Source organism: Bos grunniens, chromosome 19 (genome assembly GCF_055505025.1).
Source record: "Bos grunniens cultivar Pamir isolate PY7600 chromosome 19, Bosgru_T2T1.0, whole genome shotgun sequence".
NCBI classification, from domain to species: Eukaryota; Metazoa; Chordata; class Mammalia; order Artiodactyla; family Bovidae; genus Bos; species Bos grunniens.
This window is the reverse complement of record NC_141183.1, coordinates 45,844,681-45,865,991: the sequence shown is the minus strand read 5'-3', so window position 1 is coordinate 45,865,991 and position 21,311 is coordinate 45,844,681. Positions and strand designations below refer to the sequence as shown.

The 21,311-nt window shown below is 43.5% G+C and overlaps 1 protein-coding gene across 3 annotated transcripts in view; it reads left to right on the top strand.

Moving 5' to 3' along the window:
* The window catches only part of MYO1D (myosin ID), a 359,000-nt gene that overhangs the window by 292,026 nt on the left and 45,663 nt on the right, over nt 1-21,311 (top strand). The window contains exon 22 of one of the 3 annotated variants that reach the window (XM_086360255.1): nt 2,958-3,892. The exons of the other annotated variants lie outside the window; for them this stretch is intronic. Coding sequence (XP_086216381.1) covers nt 2,958-3,366 — 409 coding nt within the window. The 3' untranslated portion in view covers nt 3,367-3,892. Of the gene's footprint in view, nt 1-2,957; nt 3,893-21,311 lie in introns of those variants that run through there. 3 annotated transcript variants of the gene reach the window in all.

The following is a 21,311-nucleotide window of genomic DNA, read 5'->3' as shown; positions in this document are numbered from 1 at the left end:
AAGGACCACAGAATCCCTTTGTCACCGTGACAACAAGATGCAGACAGGGGACTTCCCTGGTGGTCCAGTGGCTAAGACTCTGGGCTCCCAATGCAGAGGGCCAGGGTTCAATCCCTAGCTGGGGAACTAGATGCCACAGGACACAGCTAAGAGTTCGCATGCCACAGCTGAAGATGCCACATGCTGCAGCTGTGACCTGGCACAGCCAAATAAATAAAATTCAATATACTGCTTTTTAATTTATTTTAATGTAGATGGGCCTTGTTGGAATCTACTTCTGTACCCTCCCCCTTAAAAGTCACATGACCTGGAGTCCCAGATGATTCCTTCGCGTGAAGTTCTTAGAGGGGGCTCCATGCCTCTTTTTTTGTTGTCTCTGTGGTCACCATTCCCTTCCCTTCATTTTCTAGTTAATCTGTGCTCTTCGTCTCTCTCCCCCATTAAACTGTAAGCTCCCTAAGAACAGAGGATGTGTCCTGTGAACATCTGAGTCATCCACTGCCCAGCACCGGAAGCACCAAATAAACATCAAAGGAGAGAAGAGGCAGAAGAAAGATAGGCTCTTGTTAGAGGAATTCACCCTGGATTGTACGCTGCACCGCAGCCCCAGTTACAGGGCCACTTAACAATCATCGCTAAGTATAGGGTGTCGGCTTAGAAAGGAAAGGGACCCACATGCTGACCGAGATTTTCCTAAGTGACACTGAAGGAAGCTGATGTCAGATCCAGATTTGTGTGAGTAATTAGACACTTCAGAGCAAGCATAAGAAAAACCTACCTGCTCATGGACAGTTACCTTCCCAGGAACAGTTGACGCATTTTGACCCAATTTTGAAGGGACAGCAAACGCAGGGGCATGAGTTTCCACTCCTTGGGTGCCTAGGCTCTGCTCGCAACCTCCACACTAGAGCTACAGCGCCCAGAACCCCACGTGGTCGTGGGAAGCCAGTGTGGTTACGGGGGAAATTTGATTTGCAGATGCTGACAGATAAAGTTAAGCAAAACAGATTTTAATCAATTGTGGATATATCTTACCAGCTTCCGCTACTTTTATATTCCCACGTAGTCTTTTTAGTCCAGCAAGAATGGTAGTAAACCAAAATAACATCATACCAGGAAGGGTTTAAAAAAAAAAATCAGATACATTACATCAGATACTTAGGAGCTCATGTTAAACTGAGATACAGTAGTTTGAGGTGTGACTGACTGTCAGGCCTGCGGTGGAGGGAGAGGACACAGACCTGCATGGCTTTCCTCGTGGGTGAAGCAGCGCTTCACTCTCCTGACTCTTAGTGTGAAATGGTTCCTGCTGGTACCCAGATGTGTTGGCTAAGGTACATACTTATGAGTCTTAGATGAACATCATCCTCTACTAATCAGTGGGCTTCCCAGGTGGCTCAGCAGTAAAGAATCCACCTGCCAATGCAGGAGAGGCAGGTTCAATCCCTGGGTTTGGAAGATCCCCTGGAGGAGGAATTGGCAACCCACTCCAGTATTCTTGCCTGGGAAATCCCCTGGACAGAGGAGCCTGATGGGCTACACTCCATGGGGTCATAAAGAATCAGACGTGACTTAGCGACCGAGCACACACACCACTAATCACTACCTGTGTACTTAGAAATACCTATGATAGTTAAGAAAATTCACCCAAAACAAGATACCCCAAATGACACACATTTGAAAAAATGTCTTCATTAATAATCAAAGGTATCAACAAAACAATAAGATACTGCTTTTCCCTTCAAGTCAGTGGAGTTTGTTTGTTTGGATATTTTTATTTGAATCTATTTTTTTATTTATTTTTAATGGAAGGATAATGGCTTTACAATATTGTGTTGGTTTCCGCCAAGCATGAACATGAATCAGCTACAGGTATATGTGTGTCCCCTCCCTCTTGAACCTTCCTCCCACCTCCCACAGTGGAGTTTCTTTTAAGGATAACGTTCTTCACTAGTGAGAATGCAGTAAGATTCTGCACTGGTTTATTGCTAATGAGAGAGGTAACTGATACAGATGTGGAAAACCATTTGCAAGCATGAATCAAAAGCCGTGAAAAGCCTCCTGCCCTTAAAAGGGATGAAAGGAAATACAATTTAGTTTTTAATATTATAGGACTTATTTCAAGGGTTATATCATGCATTTAGAGTCAGAGGGGAAAAAATAACATTACTAATTTTGTTATGCTCATATTCTTTGTCCTAACAGTCTCCTTTCAACACATATATCCTCAGAAAGTAATTAGAAATGTGGACAAAAATCTACACTTAAAGATGTGTATAGCAGTTATCTATAAACAGTGAAAACTGTAAACAGCCAAAACCTTGAAAGAATATCTGAACAAGTAAAGACTTATGATGAAATTTTTTACAGCCACTAAAAGTTATCTTTACAAACTTTTTGATGTCAAAAGAAAGTGCTTAAGATATAAAATTTTTAAATATGAAATATATCCAGTTGTAATCACAACTTTGAAAAAAATACAGACATAAAAAGGAGTTGAAGGAAATATACCAAAATGGTTAATGCTAAGTGATTCTGTTCTTTCTTCTTTCAATTTTTTTATGCTTTCTAGCTTTATTTCAATGACAGTCAAGGGAAAATGGTAAGAAATCATTTTAACTTTTATGGCAAAAGTTAATCACTAGAAGGATATGTAAAATATCAATGTTACTATGTTAACATGTCAAAATATTAACCAACATTCTCTCCTGAGATGGCAAGGTAGTATTATGGGGAAATTTTTGTTTCTCCTGCTTTATACTTTCTTCCATTTTCCACGTTTTCTACAATGAACATGTATGAATGTTAGAATTTAAAAAAAGAAAAAAGGAAAGCAAAAAATGTGCAGAACGTATAAGAGGACTGAGTTGTACGCTCAGTCGCTCAGTTGTGTCCAACTCTTGTGCAACCCCATGGACTATAGCCTGCCAACCTCCTCTGTTGATGGAATTTTTCAGGCAAGGATACTGGAGCAGGTTGCCATTTCTTATTCCAGAAGATCTTCCTGATCCAGGGATCAAACCCATGTCTCCTGCATCTCCTGCAGGAGGATTCTTTACCACTGCACCGCCTGGGAAGCCCAGGACTGAGTTGCTGCTGCTGCTGCTGAGTCGCTTCAATCGTGTGCGACCCCACAGACGGCAGCCCACCAGGCTCCCCCGTCCCTGGGATTCTCCAGGCAAGAACACTGGAGTGGGTTGCCATTTCCTTCTCCAATGCAGGAAAGTGAAAAGTGAAAGTGAAGTTGCTCAGTCGTGTCCAACTCCTAGCGACCCCATGGACCACAGCCCACCAGGCTCCTCCATCCATGGGATTTTCCAGGCAAGAATACTGGAGTGGGGTGCCATTGCCTTCTCCGAGGACTGAGTCAGTGACAGTAATAAATGTTGTTAGTTTGCTTGTAAAAATCTTCAAAAACATAACTTTCTCTGAATGATTCACCAACTAATCTTGAGAATCAGAGTTTCAACTTTGGTATGAAAGTTTTTATATCACGGATCATTTATTTTAGTTGTTTCTGGGTATTAACAGTTCTTTTTAATTCAAAGACTCCTTAACGTACACATTTTTCTTGCAGCAAGTTTCCAGGAATACTACTTATCTGGGTTGCCTTTGTCTCAGCAGCCCTTATAAACTTGAAACGGTATCTCTGCTGACCTACCATGACCATATGAATTAGATATTGTACTTATACACAGGAGGAGAAGGGGGTGACAGGATGAGATGGTTGGCTGGCATCACCGAGTCAGTGGACATGAGTTTGAGCAAGCTCCAGGAGATGGTGAGGGACAGGGAAGCCTGGCATGCTGCAGCCCATGGGGTCAGAAACAGCCACCACTTAGTGACTAAACAGCAGCTTATGCTTTAGGAGGAATTAGGCTTTCCCAGAATAGTTTACTTTTTTAACAGCAAGCATATTCAGTTTTCCAAGAACATTCTGTTGCTTACGGGTCCCCAGGTGGCTCAGATGGTAAAGAATCTGCCTGCAGTGCAGGAGACCTCAGTTCAATCCCTGGGCAGGAAGATCCCCTGGAGAAGGGAATGGCAACCCACTCCAGTATTCTTGCCTCGTGAATTCCATGGACAGAGGAGCCTGGTGGGCTACAGTCCATGGGGTTGCAAAGCGTTGGACATGACTGAGCAAAGAGTTTACATTTTACATGCTCAATTTGCCACAACCATTCTTTTGCAGTTAAATGAGGGTTACTATGGGATAACTACCCTGTCATTACATGCATAGCAGTGATAAATAGAGAAGGTGAAGCTGAAAGGTCAAGAAATACTTAAAGGTCTGTGGCTGGGAACGAACATAGTTTTTTTTGTACATTTCAAGAAATCGATGGTAGGTGATCAATAAAAGAGACATTTAAGAGAGAAGGAATATTAGGGATGGAAATAATAAAATATGATTTAAAAAAGGTAATGATCATAAAGCATATGAGAAAAATAAACTTAACATCCAACAATTAAGACCCTCTATTGCATATAGATTACAAGTAGGTGGATTTTTTTTTTAAACACTTTTTTATACAACTTTTTCTTTAAGGAGCTTCCACAACAGGCAAAGGGCAGGAAATTGAAGATCACATTCAATAATTTAAAAGCCTTTGAAGGACCATTTGGTTCATAATCAAAAGAAGATTCATAGCTGAGTGGCCTTGAGCCACTAAGCCCCAGTTTATTCCTTGTGAAAAGCGAGTGATACCTGGCCAGCTGAGGATCAAATTGTGTGTGTGTGTGTGTGTGTGTGAAAGTACACACATGAGCACACATTCTGGGCTTCTTGATAGGATAGAAGATAATAAAAATAGTCAACACTCATCCAGTCCTTACTCCATGCTAGACTCCATTCAAAGCCCCATACAGGCACTAACACACACACACCTCACTGCTCTAGAAGGTGGGTGCACTGATTATCCTCCTTTTATAGCTGAAGAAACTGAAGCAGAGAGAGGTTGAGGAATTTGCCCCAGATCACAGCTAATTCGTAATAGACAAGCACCCCCGGCATCTTGTACCCTTAGGTGCTGCTGCCTCTCCTATGCGAGGCACCCAGATTATTCAGAGCAGGAGTAAACTATTTGGAATGGAAGCACACTTTAGAACAGGAAATGAGAGGGCAGAAGAGACCTTGCACATGACCTCCGTCTCCTCTCATCTCCCTGGGAATGCATTCTATAACCAAACTGGTCAGAAGTGTGGAGGGAGCCTTTTTTGGATGAAAAGAAGGATGTTTCTGGGCTCTCTTATTGTCAGAAGTTGCATCCTCTGACAGTGAGCCCTTGAGTGGAGAGCAGTTCGTTGGCCTTTTCCAGCCACAGGTGCAGCCGCGTGAGGATGGCGGCACGTTACTTCTTTTCCGTTGATCCTGCAGTGAAAGGTGCTAATATAATGTGCTCCCATAAAGTGTGAACGAAACGCTTTTAATCAAACTTCAAAGACCACGCTTCGCTTCCAAGAATGAAATCTTTCCCCCTCGTCTTAAACTGACTGTTAACCATCCAGCACCCGACATTGTTTTCTGGTCTCAGAAATAAGTTGTTTCTGTTGGGCCTTGATGCTCAAGTGTTGGAACGTACTCTTTGTGGAGTTTTTCGTTGCTCTTGTTCAGTCACTAAGTCATGTCCAACTCTTGTGACCCCATGGACTGCAGCGTGCCAGGCTTCCTGTCCTTCACTATCTCCTTCCTCAATCTTTCCTAGCTTTTTAATACTTACTTTTATTTATTCAGCTGCACCAAGTCTTGGTTGCAGTATACGTTATCTAATTCCCTGACCAGGGATTGAACCCAGGCCCCGTGCTTTGGGAGTGCAGAATCTCAGCTCCTGCACACCAGGGAAGTCCAGAGTTTACCCTTCGGAGATCAAGGCTCTGCCTCTGAGAGCACGTCTCTTCACTGTCCCACTACTGCCCTTGAAGATAAACTGTCATAAACCAGCCCAGGGGTCAGCAAACAGTGGCCCGTGGGCCAAACCTGGCCCACCACCTAGGTGGGTTTGCATTTTTTTAAGCAATTAGTGGAAAACATCAAAAAGAAGGATAACATTTCATGATACCTGATGTTTATATAAAATTCAGCTCCATCGTCCACAAATAAAACTGTGTGGGAACACCGACTGTCCATTTACATCCACATAGCAGCAGCCAGGTTGAGTGGTTGCAGTACAGTTTGGCCCACAGAGCTGAAATAGTCACTCTCTGGCCCTTTAGAGAGAAACTTGACTGACCCCTAACAACACAGTATCTCAGGACCCATCCAGTTTGACCACTTTCACAAAGAGAGACTGAGGCTTCCAAATTGAAAGGCTCGCATTTTTTCACTGAGTAATAACTGCACTAGTCAGATTTAATGTTTTCTCCCACAAGTCATGGATCATCTCTACATTCAGCATACTTCAATTAGACCATCTCACCCTTTTTTTTTTTTTTTAAAGTATCCAGCAGTTACTTTATTTATTTATTTGGCCATACAGCATATGGGATCTTAGTTCCCCAACCAGGGATTGAACCCACGCCCTTTGCATTGGAAGTGCAGAGTCTTAACCACTAGACTGCTAGGGAGGTCCTAAACCATCTCACTCTTAAGCTGCCTTAATTGGGGTGAGTGCCCTGCATTATTTGTCTGTAATGCCCTGCATTATTTGTAATGTTTCTCTGGGAGAACATTGTAAAACAAACATCAATTTATGGGTTCCACACAAGGAGCCTATAATTTCTTAGATTAAGAAATATATTCTTCACTTTTTGACAGACCCAAAGGCACCATGATATTTCTCTTTTCTTATGGTTCCATCATCAGTGTTAGATTTGCTGTTGTTCATTTTTTTTTGTAGTCAAGTAAGAACTTTATTTAGTATAGTAGCCTGTTTTCATTTAAAAATTACACATATACATTTTTTTATTGAAGGATAATTGCTTTACAGAATTTGGTTGTTTTCTGTCAAACCTCAACATGCCTCAGCCATAGGTATACACATATCCCCTCCCTTTTGAACCTCCCTCCCGTCTCCCTCCCCAACCCACCCCTCTAGGTTGATACAGAGCCGCTGTTTGAGTTTCCTAAGCCATACAGCAAATTCCCAATGCCTATCTATTTTACATAGGATAATGTAAGTGTCCATGTTACTCTTATATCTCACCCTCTCCTCCCCTCTCCTCATGTCCATAAACCTATTCTCTATGTCTGTTTCTCCATTGCTGCCCTGTAAATAAATTCTTCAGTACCATTTTTCTAGATTCCGTATATGTGCATTAGAATACGATATTTATCTTTCTCTTTCTGACTCGCTTCACTCTGTATAATAGGTTCTAGGTTCATCCACCTCATCAGAACTGACTCAAATGTGTTCCTTTTATGGCTGAGTAATATTCCATTGTGTATATGTACCACAACTTCTATATCCGTTCATCTGTCAATGGGCATCTAGGTTGCTTCCATGTTCCAGCTATTGTAAATAGTGCTGCAGTGGACAATGGGATACATGTGTCTTTTTCAGTTCTGGTTTCCTCAGGGTGTATGCCTAGGAGTGGGATTGCTGGGTCATATGGTGGTTTTATTCCAGGTTTTTAAGGAATCTCCATACCGTCTTCCATAGTGGCTGTACCAGTTTACATCCCCACCAGCAGTGCAAGAGCGTTCCCTTTCCCCCACGCCCTCTCCAGCAGGCATTGTTTGTAGGCTTTTTGAGGATGGCCATTCTGACCGATGTGAGGTGATATCTCATTGTGGTTTTGATTTGCATTTCTCTAATAATGAGCAATGTTGAGCATCTTTTCATGTGTTTGTTAGCCATCTGTATGTCTTCTTTGGAGAAATGTCTGTTTAGGTCTTTTTCCCACATTTTGATTGGGTTGTTTATTTTTCTAGCATTGAGTTGTATGAGCTGCTTGTATATTTTGGAAATTAATCTTTTGTCTGTTGTTTCATTTGCTATTATTTTCTCCCATTTGGGGGGTTGTCTTTTCACCTTGTTTATAGTTTCCTTTGCTGTGCAAAAGCTTTTAAGTTTAATCAGTTCCCACTTGTTTACTTTTGGTTTTATTTACTGTAAATATTTATTTAATGCATATTTATTACTGTAGAAGGTGGGTCATAGAGAATCTTGCTTTGATTTATGTCATTGAGTGTTCTGCCTATGTTTTCTTTTCCTCTAAGTGTTTTATAGTTTCTGGTCTTACATTTAGGTCTTTAATCCATTTTGAGTTTATCTTTGTGTGTGGTGTTAGGAAGTGTTCTAATTTCATTCTTTTACATGTGAAAGTGAAAGTGAAGTCGCTCAGTTGTGCCTGACTCTTTGCGACCTCATGGACAGTAGCCTGCACCAAGCTCCTCCATCCATGGGATTTTCCAGGCAAGAGTACTGGAGTGGGTTGCCATTTCCTTCTCCATGTAGCTGTCCACTTTTCCCAGCACCATTAATGAAGAGGCTGTCTTGCCCCATTGTATATTCTTGCCTCCTTTGTCAAAAATTAGGTACCCATAGGTGCATGGGTTTATCTCTGGGCTTTCTATCTTATTCCATTGGTCTATACTTCTGTTTTTGTGCCAGTACCATACTGCCTTGATGATGGTAGCTTTGTAGTATAATCTGAAGTCAGGAAGGTTGATTCCTCCAGCTCCATTCTTCTTTCTCAAGACTGCTTTGGCTATTTGGGGTCTTTTGTGTTTCCATATGAATTGTGAAATTTTCTGTTCTAGTTCTGTGAAAAATGCCATTGGTAATTTGATAGGGATCACACTGAATCTGTAGATAGCATTTGGTAATATAGTCATTTTCACAATATTGATTCTTCCTACCCAGGAACATGGAATATCTCTCCATCTGTTTATGTCATCTTTGATTTCTTTCATTAGCATCTTATAATTTTCTGTTGTTCATTTTTTTTGAAGCTCAAGAATTAATTGTTACCTAACTAGTTGCTAAAATTCTCCATTGGGCTTCCCTCATTGCTCAGTTGGTAAAGAATCCACCTACAATGCAGGAAACCCCAGTTCGATTCCTGGGTTGGGAAGATCCCTTGGAGAAGGGAACGGCTACCCACTCCAGTATTCTGGCCTGGAGAATCCCATGGACTGTATAGTCCATGGGGTCACAAAGAGTCAGACACGCCTGAGTGACTTTCACTTTCAGAATTCTTCATAAAATGTAGTTAAAACTTTTTTTCACCACCAACCCTGTGTCCACCCAAAGTGTAAGACTTATGTGGGCAGTGTCTCATCATGTGTGTGAGTTGCAGCAACTGCTCAGCCCAAGAATGGTTTCCTCCATCCACTGGGAGCCCCTCCTCCATTCATTCGGAGCACACGCTTGTTGAGCACCTGCAGTGCGCAACAGGACCTTGACCCTGCACCCAGTCTCCATCTCAGAGTACCTGCAGTCCATTTCAGGGTCTGTTAGGAACAACTGCATTAGTGGTTTCAAAAATACAGATAGAAAGGAAATTTCCTGGTGGCCCTGTGGTTAAGACTCCCCATTTTCACTGCCATATGCCCAGGTTCAATCCCTGGTTGGGGAATTAAGATCTCACAAGCTGTGCAGCCAAATAAATAAAAAAGATACAGATAGGGAAAGGTTGGTGGAGATGAACATACAGCATCCCACAGGAAGACAGAGGAATGCATATAGAACATCTGGCCTTCCCATTGTCTGTCCATTCCAGAAAGATCTTTGTTCTACCAGGTGTGAGGCCTCAGGTCAGATCATAGCCCCTGTCTTCCTGGAGCTTATACTCAAGTGGGGCAATCCCCCTAAAATGAGTGAACAAGTAAATAAAAATAGTTCTCTACTGTAGCAAGTGCTAAGGAGGAATAACAGGGCTCTGAGACAGAGAATTAAAGGAGGTGACCTATTTTGGATGGAGTGGTCAGAAAAAGCCAAGTGCAGAGGTGACATCTTTTTTCAATACTTAGCCATTTATTTGGCTGCATCAGGTCTTGGTTACGTCACTTGGAGCCTTTAGTTGTGGCACGTGGACTCTCTTGTTGTGGCGCAGGATCTCCAGGAGCGTGCCACAACTACTGTGGCACATCAGCTTAGTTGCTCCTCGGCGTGGGAGATCTTATTCCTCAACCAGGGATCAAACCCGAGGCCCCTGCATTGCAGAAGTGTTAGTCACTCAGTTTTATCTGACTCTTTGTAACCCCATGGACTGTAGCCCACCAGGCTTCTCTATCTATGGGATTCTCCAGGCAAGAATACTGGAGTGGGTAGCCATTCCCTTCTCCAGGGAATCTCCCCAACCCAGGGATCGAACCTGGGTCTCTCGCATTGCAGGCAGATTCTTAATCACTGGACCACGAGGAAAATCCCCAGGGGTGACATTTAAGGTTTGAAAGATGGAAAGGAGCTGGTCGTGTAAAGACAAAGCCAGGCAGGAAAATGGTAGGTGCAAAGGCCCTGAGGCAGAAAATACTTTGGTGCCAAGGCTTGTGGAGTTGTGAGAAGATCAGGAACTGGAGAGGCAGGCCATTTAGAAGGATGAGGAGTTCAGCAATCCTTTGAGCATGATGGAAAGGAGAGGCGTGGCTGTGCAGGCAAAGGTTTAGAAAGACAAAGCTTGTTGATGGATAAGCATGTGACTTGGGGAGCCTTGAATATGGGTCTCTGCCCGGAAGAGCAGGCTGGGACACTGCCGGGGAGCAGCCAGATTGTGACAGCCCTCGCTTATCAGGCAAAGGGATTTGGGTTTCATCCAGTAGACAACAGGCAGCCAAAACAGAAGGGAATTTTTGTGTCTCTAGTTAAAAATACTTTTTCTGATAACAAAAGTAACTCTTTATGAGGAAATTTGGGGAAATGTACACAAAGACACTAAAGAAAAAAATCTGTAAGCGCACATGCAAACTATTGTTAACATTTCCGTATCTTCTTTTGCATTCTGATACAGTTTTCCAAAAATGAGATTTTTTTTTAATACATTCTGTTTTATAATTGCTATTTCCCTTAAGGATGCAGAGCAAACATTCTGAAAATGTCTTCCTAGGTCACTCAGTATTCTTCTCCAGCACAACTTTGCATACCTGTATGTTATTTCATGCTGAAAATGAACCAAAACTTATTTCTGTATATTGTTTCATTGTCAACCCTTAACTGTTGAGCATCTAGAATGTTCGCAGTTTTTAGTACTATAAGCAACGCGATGATAATTGTCTTTAGTTGTTGTTCAGTCGCTCAGTCGTATCTGATGCTTTGTAACCCCATCGACTGAAACATGCCAGGCTTCCCTTAAGACTTCTCTAAGTGTCCTTGCTGCTGCTAAGTCACTTCAGTCATGTCCGACTCTGTGCGACCCCATAGATGGCAGCCCACGAGGCTCCCCCGTCCCTGGGATTCTCCAGGCAAGAACGCTGGAGTGGGGTGCCATTTCCTTCTCCAATGCATGAAAGTGAAAAGTGAAAGTGAAGACGCTCAGTCGTATCTGACTCTCAGCAACCCCATGGACTGCAGCTGGAGAGGTGTATTTATTTATATCCATGATTGCTTCCTTAGGAATTCCTAGAAGTGGAATTGTAGGGCCAATGCGTATACATTCTTCAAGGCTTTTCATACATTTGTCTAGATTAGCTCTCTAATGCTTATGGCATTTTACACTCTTACAGACAACTATCCACACGCCTCCTGTACCAAGTTACTCACTTGGCACTGGATTTCACTTGCCAATTTGCCAGGGAAAAAACAAAACTTTGTATATCCATTGTTCTCATCTACCTTTTTTAAATGAAATTCAGCAGTTTCTCCCATGGGGCTCCTTGTCATCTCTATACGCGCTGGGTTTGTTCCAGGTCGTCACTTAGTATAGCACACTCCTGCACAGCCAGGGGAGTTGGACCCCAGTTTAAGACTCTCAAGTTGACACACCTGTTTCTCGCACAGATCAAGAGCACTTCCACTTTGGAGATTCTGTCTTTTTCAATACATATTCCCAGTGCAGTACCTAGTACATCGCAGGCATTGATATATATTTACAGAAGCAGAGAAAAAGAAAGATGGGAGGAAAAGGGTAGGTGGATAGATGAAAGGGAGGGAGGGAGGCAATGGATTGCAGAATACTGTTAAAGAATGAACACTACAGAAGTAAAGATGGTATACACAGAAACTGATCTCTTAAGAGGGGGCTTCCCTGTGGTTCTGTGGTAAAGAAACTTCCTGCCAACGGAGGAGACACAGGTTCAATCCCTGGGTCAGGAAGATCCCCTGGAGACAGAAATAGCACCCCAGTCCAGTATTCCTGCCTGGGAAATCCCGTGGATAGAGGAGCCTGGGGGCTACAGTCTGGGGTCACAAAGAGTCTGACAGGACGTCGTGACTAAACCACCACCACCACTCTCTTAAGAAGCTTGGCTATAAGGTGTGATGGGAGAGAAGACAGGAGCTACAAGGGCACTGACATTATGGGTGGTTTAATTGGCGGGTATTTCATGGCTTGGGGGGAGAAGAGAACGGTGGACTTTTTTGGTCTTTTACTTAATGAGAAGACTTGTACAAGCTTTTAGGCTGAGGAAAAAGCAGAGAGCTTCTAGGAGAGACTGAAAGTATTTCTTCAGCTCACGCAGGAAATGTTTATTGAGTACCAACAATATGCCAGCCACTATACCAGAGAGTCAGGAAGACAGACAAGAGTTCCTGTGCCAGGGCTTTTATGCTGGTGGGAATGGGGGGAGAGAAAGAGAGAGAAAGGATGATGGGCTATGATCCAAGGAAGGTGGAACCTCATGCTGATTGCTGCTTGCTCAGGAAGAGCAAAATATGTTAATGTTAGTCTAGGTCAAACATAATTATGGAGGTAAGACTGCTGGGGAAAAAAACCACATGCATCCCTAAGCCTCTTAGATGCGTGGGTGTGTGTGTGTGTGTGACATGGAGGAAGAGTACAGCTGGATGTGTCCCAGGCATATTTGCCAAAAAGATTTCCCTCCTATGATAAGGTGGCGCTTTCAGGATATAGAAGTGGAGCAGAGGCAGAAAAAGACGTGGCTGAGTCTCGGTCTAGCCAGTCGGCCTAAGCTTTTCTGGTATTTAGTCAATGACTCATTTCCCTTTTGTGTGGCTGTCTTAGCATATTCTGCCTGAAACTAGCTGTTACATCCAAATGGAAATAAAACACGTGATCTGGGCGTGCGCTGCATCTTGATTTAATCCACTTCATAATTGTATTCATGTTCGTTCTCTTCAAGTCCCGTAGTTCAGTCCATTTCACAGACTCCCCCAACCCCAGCCCGCCCCCTCGCCCAGAAGTCATTTCCTACCAGCCCTGTGTTTGGTTACGGTGAATAAAATATTTTCAGTGTCAGAAACTATAGAGGATCTCATTTGTAACTCTAGCTGAATTCTGTTTCATAGGTATTATTAAGAACAAATGGCTGTGAATTGGATGAAAAGATTCTTTTCAAATTACTTCACTTTTATTATTTCTGTTTCTTTTATTGTAGGCTATCAGATACTTTTGAGAATTAGGCAGAATATATTCACAAGTACCTTTATAAGTTACTTAGAAAACAAACCTATAAAGACTAAAAACATTGGACTCTGTGTGATCTGCTCTTTTTTTACTGATGCAGAATTATAGAGGCCTTACTAATCCTCTGTGATTAACTGGAAAATTTCGCTTTAATCTTTGCAACAGGTTAGGTCATGAGACAGTGAACACTAAAAAAACAAATCACAACCCTGTAGTATCAAAATTTTTATGCTGAATATTGCTTCAAAGGAATCATTGCTCCAAGCTTAGAAAATCATTTTGGTTTTCACGATAATTGTAAAGAGATTTGATCTCACTTCTGGTAAATATTAAGCTTGGAATTGTTTATGTTTACATATTCCCTTTCATCAAATACTGAGTTGGGAATTTTTTTTTTTTAGTATTTTTATTTATTTGGCAACACTGGGTCTTAGTTGTGGCGTGCGGGCTCTTTAGTTCCTACACGTGGCCTCTAGTTCCCTGACCAGGGATCAAACCCAGGCCCCCTGCACTGGGAGTGCACAGTCTTAGCCACTGGACCACGAGGGAAGTCCCTAGGCACAGTTTTTTTTTTCTTATAGATTTGATGCTTTTCTCAGGGTTTGTTTTTTTGGTTTTTTTTTTGCACTTTGCAGCTCAATCTGGCCATACTCCCATAAAGTAGAGAATGTAATTAGCAGCATCCTTCATTTTACAGATGAGGAAAGAGAGGCACTTGGGTTAAAGAGGCTTGTCAGGGATCATTCAGGTAACACATATCTGCACATATTACAGAACTTGCCACCAAGGAGTGTAGAGTCTAAGGCATAGGCAGTTGAGCATTTGTAGGAGTAAACCTCATTCCCTGGGGCAGAAAGAAATGATCCTCACAGCACTAAACACAGAACTTCGTGAAGCTGCAAGGTCAGTGTGGTATTCCTCCCCTGACCTTGCTAACATTTTCAGAAGCTGGATCACTGCTTGCTGCCCTTCTTAAATGTTGGTATTTCTGTTTGGAACAGAGATGCATTTTTGTTGAGAGTATATGTCCACATGTGTGTATGATTTGAGTCTCACTCAAAACATAGCTTCCCCCATACAGAACAAGCGTATGGACACCAAAGGGAAGGGGAGAGGTGGGATGGGGTGCGAGATTGGAATTGGCATATGTACACTGACACCACATATAAAATCGGTAACTACTGAGAACCTACCAGGTAGCACAGGGAACTCTATTCAGTGCCCTGTGATGACCTAACTGGAAAGGAAATCTAAAAAAGAAGGGATGCATATATAACCGATTCACTTTGCTGTACAGCAGAAACTAACACCACATTGTAAAGCAAGTGCACTCCAAAAAAGGTTTTACATAAATAAAATTATAAATGGTCACCAAGTTAAAGAAAGGGGGAAAAAAACACAGCTTCCCACTGGCTCTGGGGAACAGGTTTCTTCCGCACAGAGCAAATGGTCACAGAGTCAGTGGTCTGCTGAGATGCTCTTGTTGCGCTCAAGCAGACCCTAACCTAGTTCCTTCTCATCGCCCTCTTCTCCCACCCGTACCTGGATATCCTAGAGGACTCTCAGCCACAACCAAATGGCCTCAGTTTCGCGCTCAGTAGACGCTCCCAGGATGATTGCTCTTTGCTCATGGGCAGAACAGGCTTCTCTGAGAAAGCTGTCCAGATACAGACTGCTTTTAGTTAATTCTCCATTGCTGGTGATACCCAAGCTGAGAGCAGATAATGAGCTGGGATGTCCTAAAAGGGGTTGGTTAGTTAAAACAGAGAGTCATGAAAGGCTTTTTGTAATCCAGGCACCTATGATTCTCAGGCAACAGAAGTCACCTTTATGCCTGCGGGCACAGCACGTGTGATGTGGTAACACCTCTGCAGTATGGAAGAGCGTGGAATTTATTTAATTTACCTAATTGCTCTGAGCTGTACATTCCTGAGCTGTAAAATTGGAATAAAAATATCTGCCTCATGGGATTTTCATGCAGATAAATTTAAATCATGAAACAGAATGCAAAATGCCTGGTACAGTGTCTCTCATTTGCTAAGAGATGGTTATGTTTCAAATTCCCTGTATACCAGGTGCCATGGCATATTCAAAAAAAGACTTGATTTAACATGACATTGTAAAGCAGCTGTCCTCCAATAAAAATTAATTAAAAAAACAAAAAAAAACCCTGAAAAATAAATCTTAAATATGGCAAGTCTTAATATATGTTTACATACCTATAGAATGCTAAATTAAAATTTTGATGAAATTTTTCTATTTTTCAGCCAGTTATTTGGTATTTAGTACCAAATTGTATCCTGTTTATAAGTAAAATATTTTTATCTCAAAAAAAAAAAAAAAAACTTGATTGCTACTCCGGATAAGAGTGTACTTTCTCTCTTTTTGTGTCTTGGTATTGGCATTTAGCAATAGCCTAGATAATACAAACAAAACAAAGCAAACACTTCATACTTGTGTTGCGTCTTTGAACTTGCATCCGGGCATTACTCATCTATCCATAAACCTTTAGGTTTTATAAAAGATGGACTATAAGAGAATTGAGTTGTTTCTGAGGGTCTCAAAAGGCAGAAGAACTCATTTGTTTCTATATTTGGAAGCACAAAGATTTGGGAAAGCAGTGGGTTCCCTTTAATCCCTATCCCTGACAGTTATCCCCCCCAAAAATCTTTTGTCTGCTTCTCTAAGAAAGGTGTTGGAAAGGAGCCAGCATGTAGGCATTTAAAAGACAACTGGTTCAGAAGAGAAATGTGTGCTAAAAATACACCAAAACCAACAAGGATCCGTCTGAAAGCAGAATAGAGACTCTGCATGCCCTGCTCTGGATTTGCTTGGAGCCATGATGGCTCAGTGTTATTTGGGGGAATGACAGTAATTATGGAGCTGGGGTGCTCCTCAGCAGAGACAGAGCTTGGAGCGGAGGGATGGTTTCCATGGCAATAACATCAGCATCTGAATGACTTCCTGTCACAACAAGTTGGTGATTTAATGAGTTCATTACTGAATTCCAAAGAAAAACTAGAGAGTGGATGAGCTACTGTTCAGCCCTCCAAGTGCCTAAATCTATAGCTGGGAGAGCCATTTCTGTCAGCACAGCATCAGAATGAATAACTGCTCAGCGCCCTTATACAGGCAGCCTGAGGGATTCCAAGGTAGGGGAACCCAGGACTGAATCGGCAGCCACGTGGCCTGTGAGGGCCTCAGTGCCTGTTATTCTCGGAGTAGGAAAGCATCATGTGAGTCTCCATGCTAAGCTGGCCCTGTTCAAGCCTGATGAAATTAATGATCACAGGAATCTACCCCAGGATTTCAGATGTATACCCTCAAGTATCCCAAGTCCTTGAGGGGGAAAAAAAAAAAAGCCAAGAAAAGAGAACAGACCTTAAATTCTAATTGTATACAAATAGAAGCAAGGGAGGAAAGTATGTCAGCCTACTTGTATTCTGTAATACAATATAATGTAGAAAGAGAGACACTTAGCTTGGAACAAAAAAATCATCTGCATAACCTTTAGAAAGCAGGCCTGTCCTTCCTGTGGTCAATTGCATATGACATTTGAGCAGAGAGGTTATGTATTACAGTAAAAATGTATCAGAGTCATTCACAGCTTGCTGTCTTTGCTGGTGGAAATCCACCACCTTGCTGGTAAAGCAGTAAGGCCTTAGTCGGATTGATTAGGAGCAGAAGTGGGGCAGAGGAAGCGCATGGTGGTGATTCTCCAGGAGCACCAGGTCAGTAGGAGGTGCCGTGGTTTTCCTATCCTGTCAGATCCATTTCCCCATTCAGTAAACATCGGACCCCTCAGAGGGCTCACAGCCTGATAATGGGGGCAGAGTCCATTCAGAGAGCAGCATAGAGGAGATGCTGCTGTTTGTTGACCACTGGCTGGACGCTGCCCCTGAGCCACATGCTTTCCATGAGCTTTTCTCCTTGAGCTTCTCGTAACCCCAAATGGGGCGGGTATTGCTCCCATTTTTCAAATGAGGAAGCTGAGACCCAGAGGAGCTGTGTCCCTCACCAGAGGTGCCCACGGCTGGTCAGCAGCAGAGTCAGGATTTCAGCTCAGTCCTCACTGACTCCTCAGCCCATGTTCTTACCCACTCTCCACTTTAAAGAGAGGAGTAGACGGGAGGCCATCGTGTGCGGCAGGGAGAGGTCTGAGAGGATGGGGTGCTTGCGGGGACCTTGGAACATGGACAGATGGCGCCTTCCGCCCTCCCCTACGTGAAGCAGTGACTCTGCGTTGGTGCTGTAAGGCGCGTGGCCCAGGTCTATGCTCAGTACAAGGAACAGGAAATTTAGAGAAGGAAAAACCATGGAGAACTAAAAACACTCATTTTATTTTCCATCACATATTTTACTGAATCAACTAATAAGATAGAAAATTCGACTAATTTATATTTATATGCATGCCAAGTAGCTTGCTACAATCATGTTCGACTCTTTGTGACCCTATGGACTGTAGCCCACCAGGCGCCTCTGTCCATGGGATTCTCTGGGCAAGAATACTGGAGTGATGGGTTGCCATTCCCTCCTCCAAGGGATCTTCCCGACCCAGGGATCAAACCTGGGTCTCCTATGTCTCCTGCATTGGCAGGCAAGTTCTTTACCTAGTGCCACCATATATATTTAATATATGTATTAAATATCTAATATAGTATTCTAATATATGTGATACATGGAAGGAAGAGGGTGTGTACATGTGTGTACACATATGTACACATGTGTGTGCATATGCCAGTGCTGATTCTTTTCTGTTTTAATAAACAGAAGGAACACCTGGGCTTCCCTGGTGGTCCAGTGGTTAAGACTCCATGCTCCCAATGCAGGGGACCTGGGTTCCATCTCTAGTCAGGGAACTAAGATCCCGCATGCTGTGTGACATGGCTTAAAAAAGAGAAGGAAAAGCTGTTTCCTGACGGGACACCCATGCAGAATGTGTAGTTGGGTCTGCTTTGTCTGTGGGCAAATGTGCTGGCTTTCACACACGACATCTGGCATCTTTTCTCAGGATCCCTGAGAGCTAGTGGCCTTTCTGACTAACCGACAACATACACTGAGGCCAAGAGACAGTGGCTAGCATTTGTTTGGAGTACAACCCTAAGATGCGACCAGGGATGAAAATTTTTACCAACTCAGCCCTCCTTGGGTTTGGAGTTTCCTTTAAAATATGTCACCGTTTCGTTAAGCCATGTGTGTACAATTTAGACAGTGTTCTTTAAAAAAAAAAAAGCCAGAGTCATATAAAACTAAGTAAGCCACGGGGGAGGGGACATAGGTATACCTGTGGCTGATTCATGTTGATGTGTGGCAGAAACCAACACAAGATTGTAAAGCAATTATCCTTCAATGAAAAATAATTAAAAAAAATAAAGATACTACAAACCTTAAAAGAAGAAATTAAGCAAGCCTGTTTTGCTGTAATAGACACAGGAGTCTGTAATCAAGATTTAGCCCGGTTGCCCATAACAACTACAGAGTCCCTGCAGGGCGGCACTTCGTCGGGGGTACGGCGGGGGTGGGGGGTGCCTCTCACCTAGACTGTGACGCAAAGGGCATCCCGGAGTTGTGCAGAGTGGCAGCCCGCATATTCCAGATAATTCTCACCAGACACTCAAATCGGCACATCATGTCTTCTAATCATTGGAGTGGAGCTAAGGGCCCCCGAATCCAGCATCTCCTCGCTCCCCACGGCACCCTCCGCAGTGTGGGTGCCTCCGGGGTAGGGCGCTCACTACCTCTGAGGGTTAGAGGCGGTTTCACACAGGCCTCCCTGGACTCTTCACCAGCTGTGCTTATGTTACGGGGAATATTTAGAAAGGAGTTGTTCCTTCTTGTCCCCAGACTGTGGGCTTTTTTTGAGCATTACCTCCTACGGGGTTTGCAAATGCATTTTTCCCTATGCTGCATGGTGTGAATATCACGCTGGCTTTGCTCTTCAGCTGTCCCTTCCATTAAGCGCACGTGTCTGAACACGCACTTCAGTAAAGTGCTAATAAACCGACAGGGTCACAAGACAGGCCTGCGTCCATCCCTCCATCCCTCCATGGGAAGCAGGCGGCGGGCACGTCTGCACGTGTGCACGTGGAAGATAAGGCACGAGGCTGGTCGTGCCAAGCACCCCATCCCCAGAGAAACCGACTTCTTCAGCCTGGAAAACAAGAGAAAAAATCTTTGCTCTCTCCTGGGAGAGACTTTGCTCTACTGCTGGCACAGCAGTAATTCTCTTTAGGCCCAGTGGCCATTGAGCACGTTCACTTCTTACATTTTTGTCACTCTGCTTGGCACTGAGCGTGGAAAGATGAATAAGACACAGCAGACAGATGCCACAGAGCATGGCGAGTGCCACGAGAGACTGTGTACCCAGAGCTGTGGGGACCACAGCGGACCTGGCGGGAAGGGCAGGCGGTCTTAGAGCCCGTAGGGGATGCTTCCTGGGAGACAAGGGCTCAGGAAACACAGAAGGGGAGGAAAAGAGGAACTAACCAGGTGCAGGCAGGGGGGAGTATTCTAGTGAAAGCAGGATGTGCTGAGCCTGTTTCAGGGGGCACTTAAGAGGTAGCATAGCTGGGGGCAGGGGACACAGGGTGGCAACTGTCCTGAAAAGGGGTTAAGGGCGGTGTAAAGGGGCCAGAGGTAGGCCAGGACCAAGTCCCACAGTGATCCAAATGCCAGGCAGATAATAACAGTGGTCACATGTAGGGTATCTACAGTCCCAGTGCCAGGGACTGTGCTGAGGTCTTCCGTGCATGTTCTCTCATCCACCTACACCTTCTCATGGAACTGAGACTGGACCCAAGTGAGTGAGTGGACTGTCTGTCTACTGGTCTATCGTCTATCTATGACAGAATTCACATGTCATAAACGTCACTCATTTAAAGCAGGTAATTCAATGGTTTTTAGTATATTCAGAGTTGTGTGACCATTACCACAATCCACTTAGAACATTTGTATCACCCCACGTAGAAATATCAGGACTTCCCTGGTGGTCCAGTGGTTAAGAATCTGCCTGCCAATGCAGCAGGCACGGGTTCAATCCCCGGTCCAGGAAGATCCCACATGCCGCCGGGCGCCTAAGCCTGCGCGCCACAACTAAGCCCAAGTTCTGCAGCCTGTGCTCCACAGGAGAAGCCACTGCAATGAAGCACCTCCAACTGCAGCTAGAGAGTAGCCCTCAGCCGCCGCGACTGGAGGAAGCCCATGCGCAGCAGTGAAGGAAGACTCGGTGCAGCGAAAAATAAACACCTACATAATTAAAAAAAAAAATAGAAATCCCATACCGATTGGCAGTCACCCATCCCCCATTCCCTCTAGACCCCTACCCCAACCAACCATTAATCCATTTCCTATCACTATAGATTTGTCTACCCTAGACATTTCGTATAATGGAATCATACAATACCTGGTCCTTTGTGACTGGCTTCTTCCGCTTAGGGTAGTGTTTTCAAGGGTCATCTATATTATAGCAATGTCTCATATTCCTTATTCCTTTTTATTGCCAAATAATATTCCATTATATGGATAGCCTGCATTTTATGTATCCGTTTGTCAGTGGAAGAACATCTGAGTTGTTTCCACTTTGGGGATATTATGACTAATGAATAACCCACCAACAGTGCATGAAGGTTCCAGTTTCTCTGTTCCCTTGCCAGGACTTGTTACTATCTGTCTTTTTTATTGTCACCATCCTAGCTAGTATGAAGTGGTGTTTCACTGTGTTTAGTTTGTATTTCCTAAGTGACTAATGATGGATAGCATCTTTTTGTGTATTTTTTGGTCAGTTTTGTATCTTCCTTCAAGAAATGTCTATTGCCCATTTAACAATTGTTATTTGTCTTTTTATTATCGAGTCC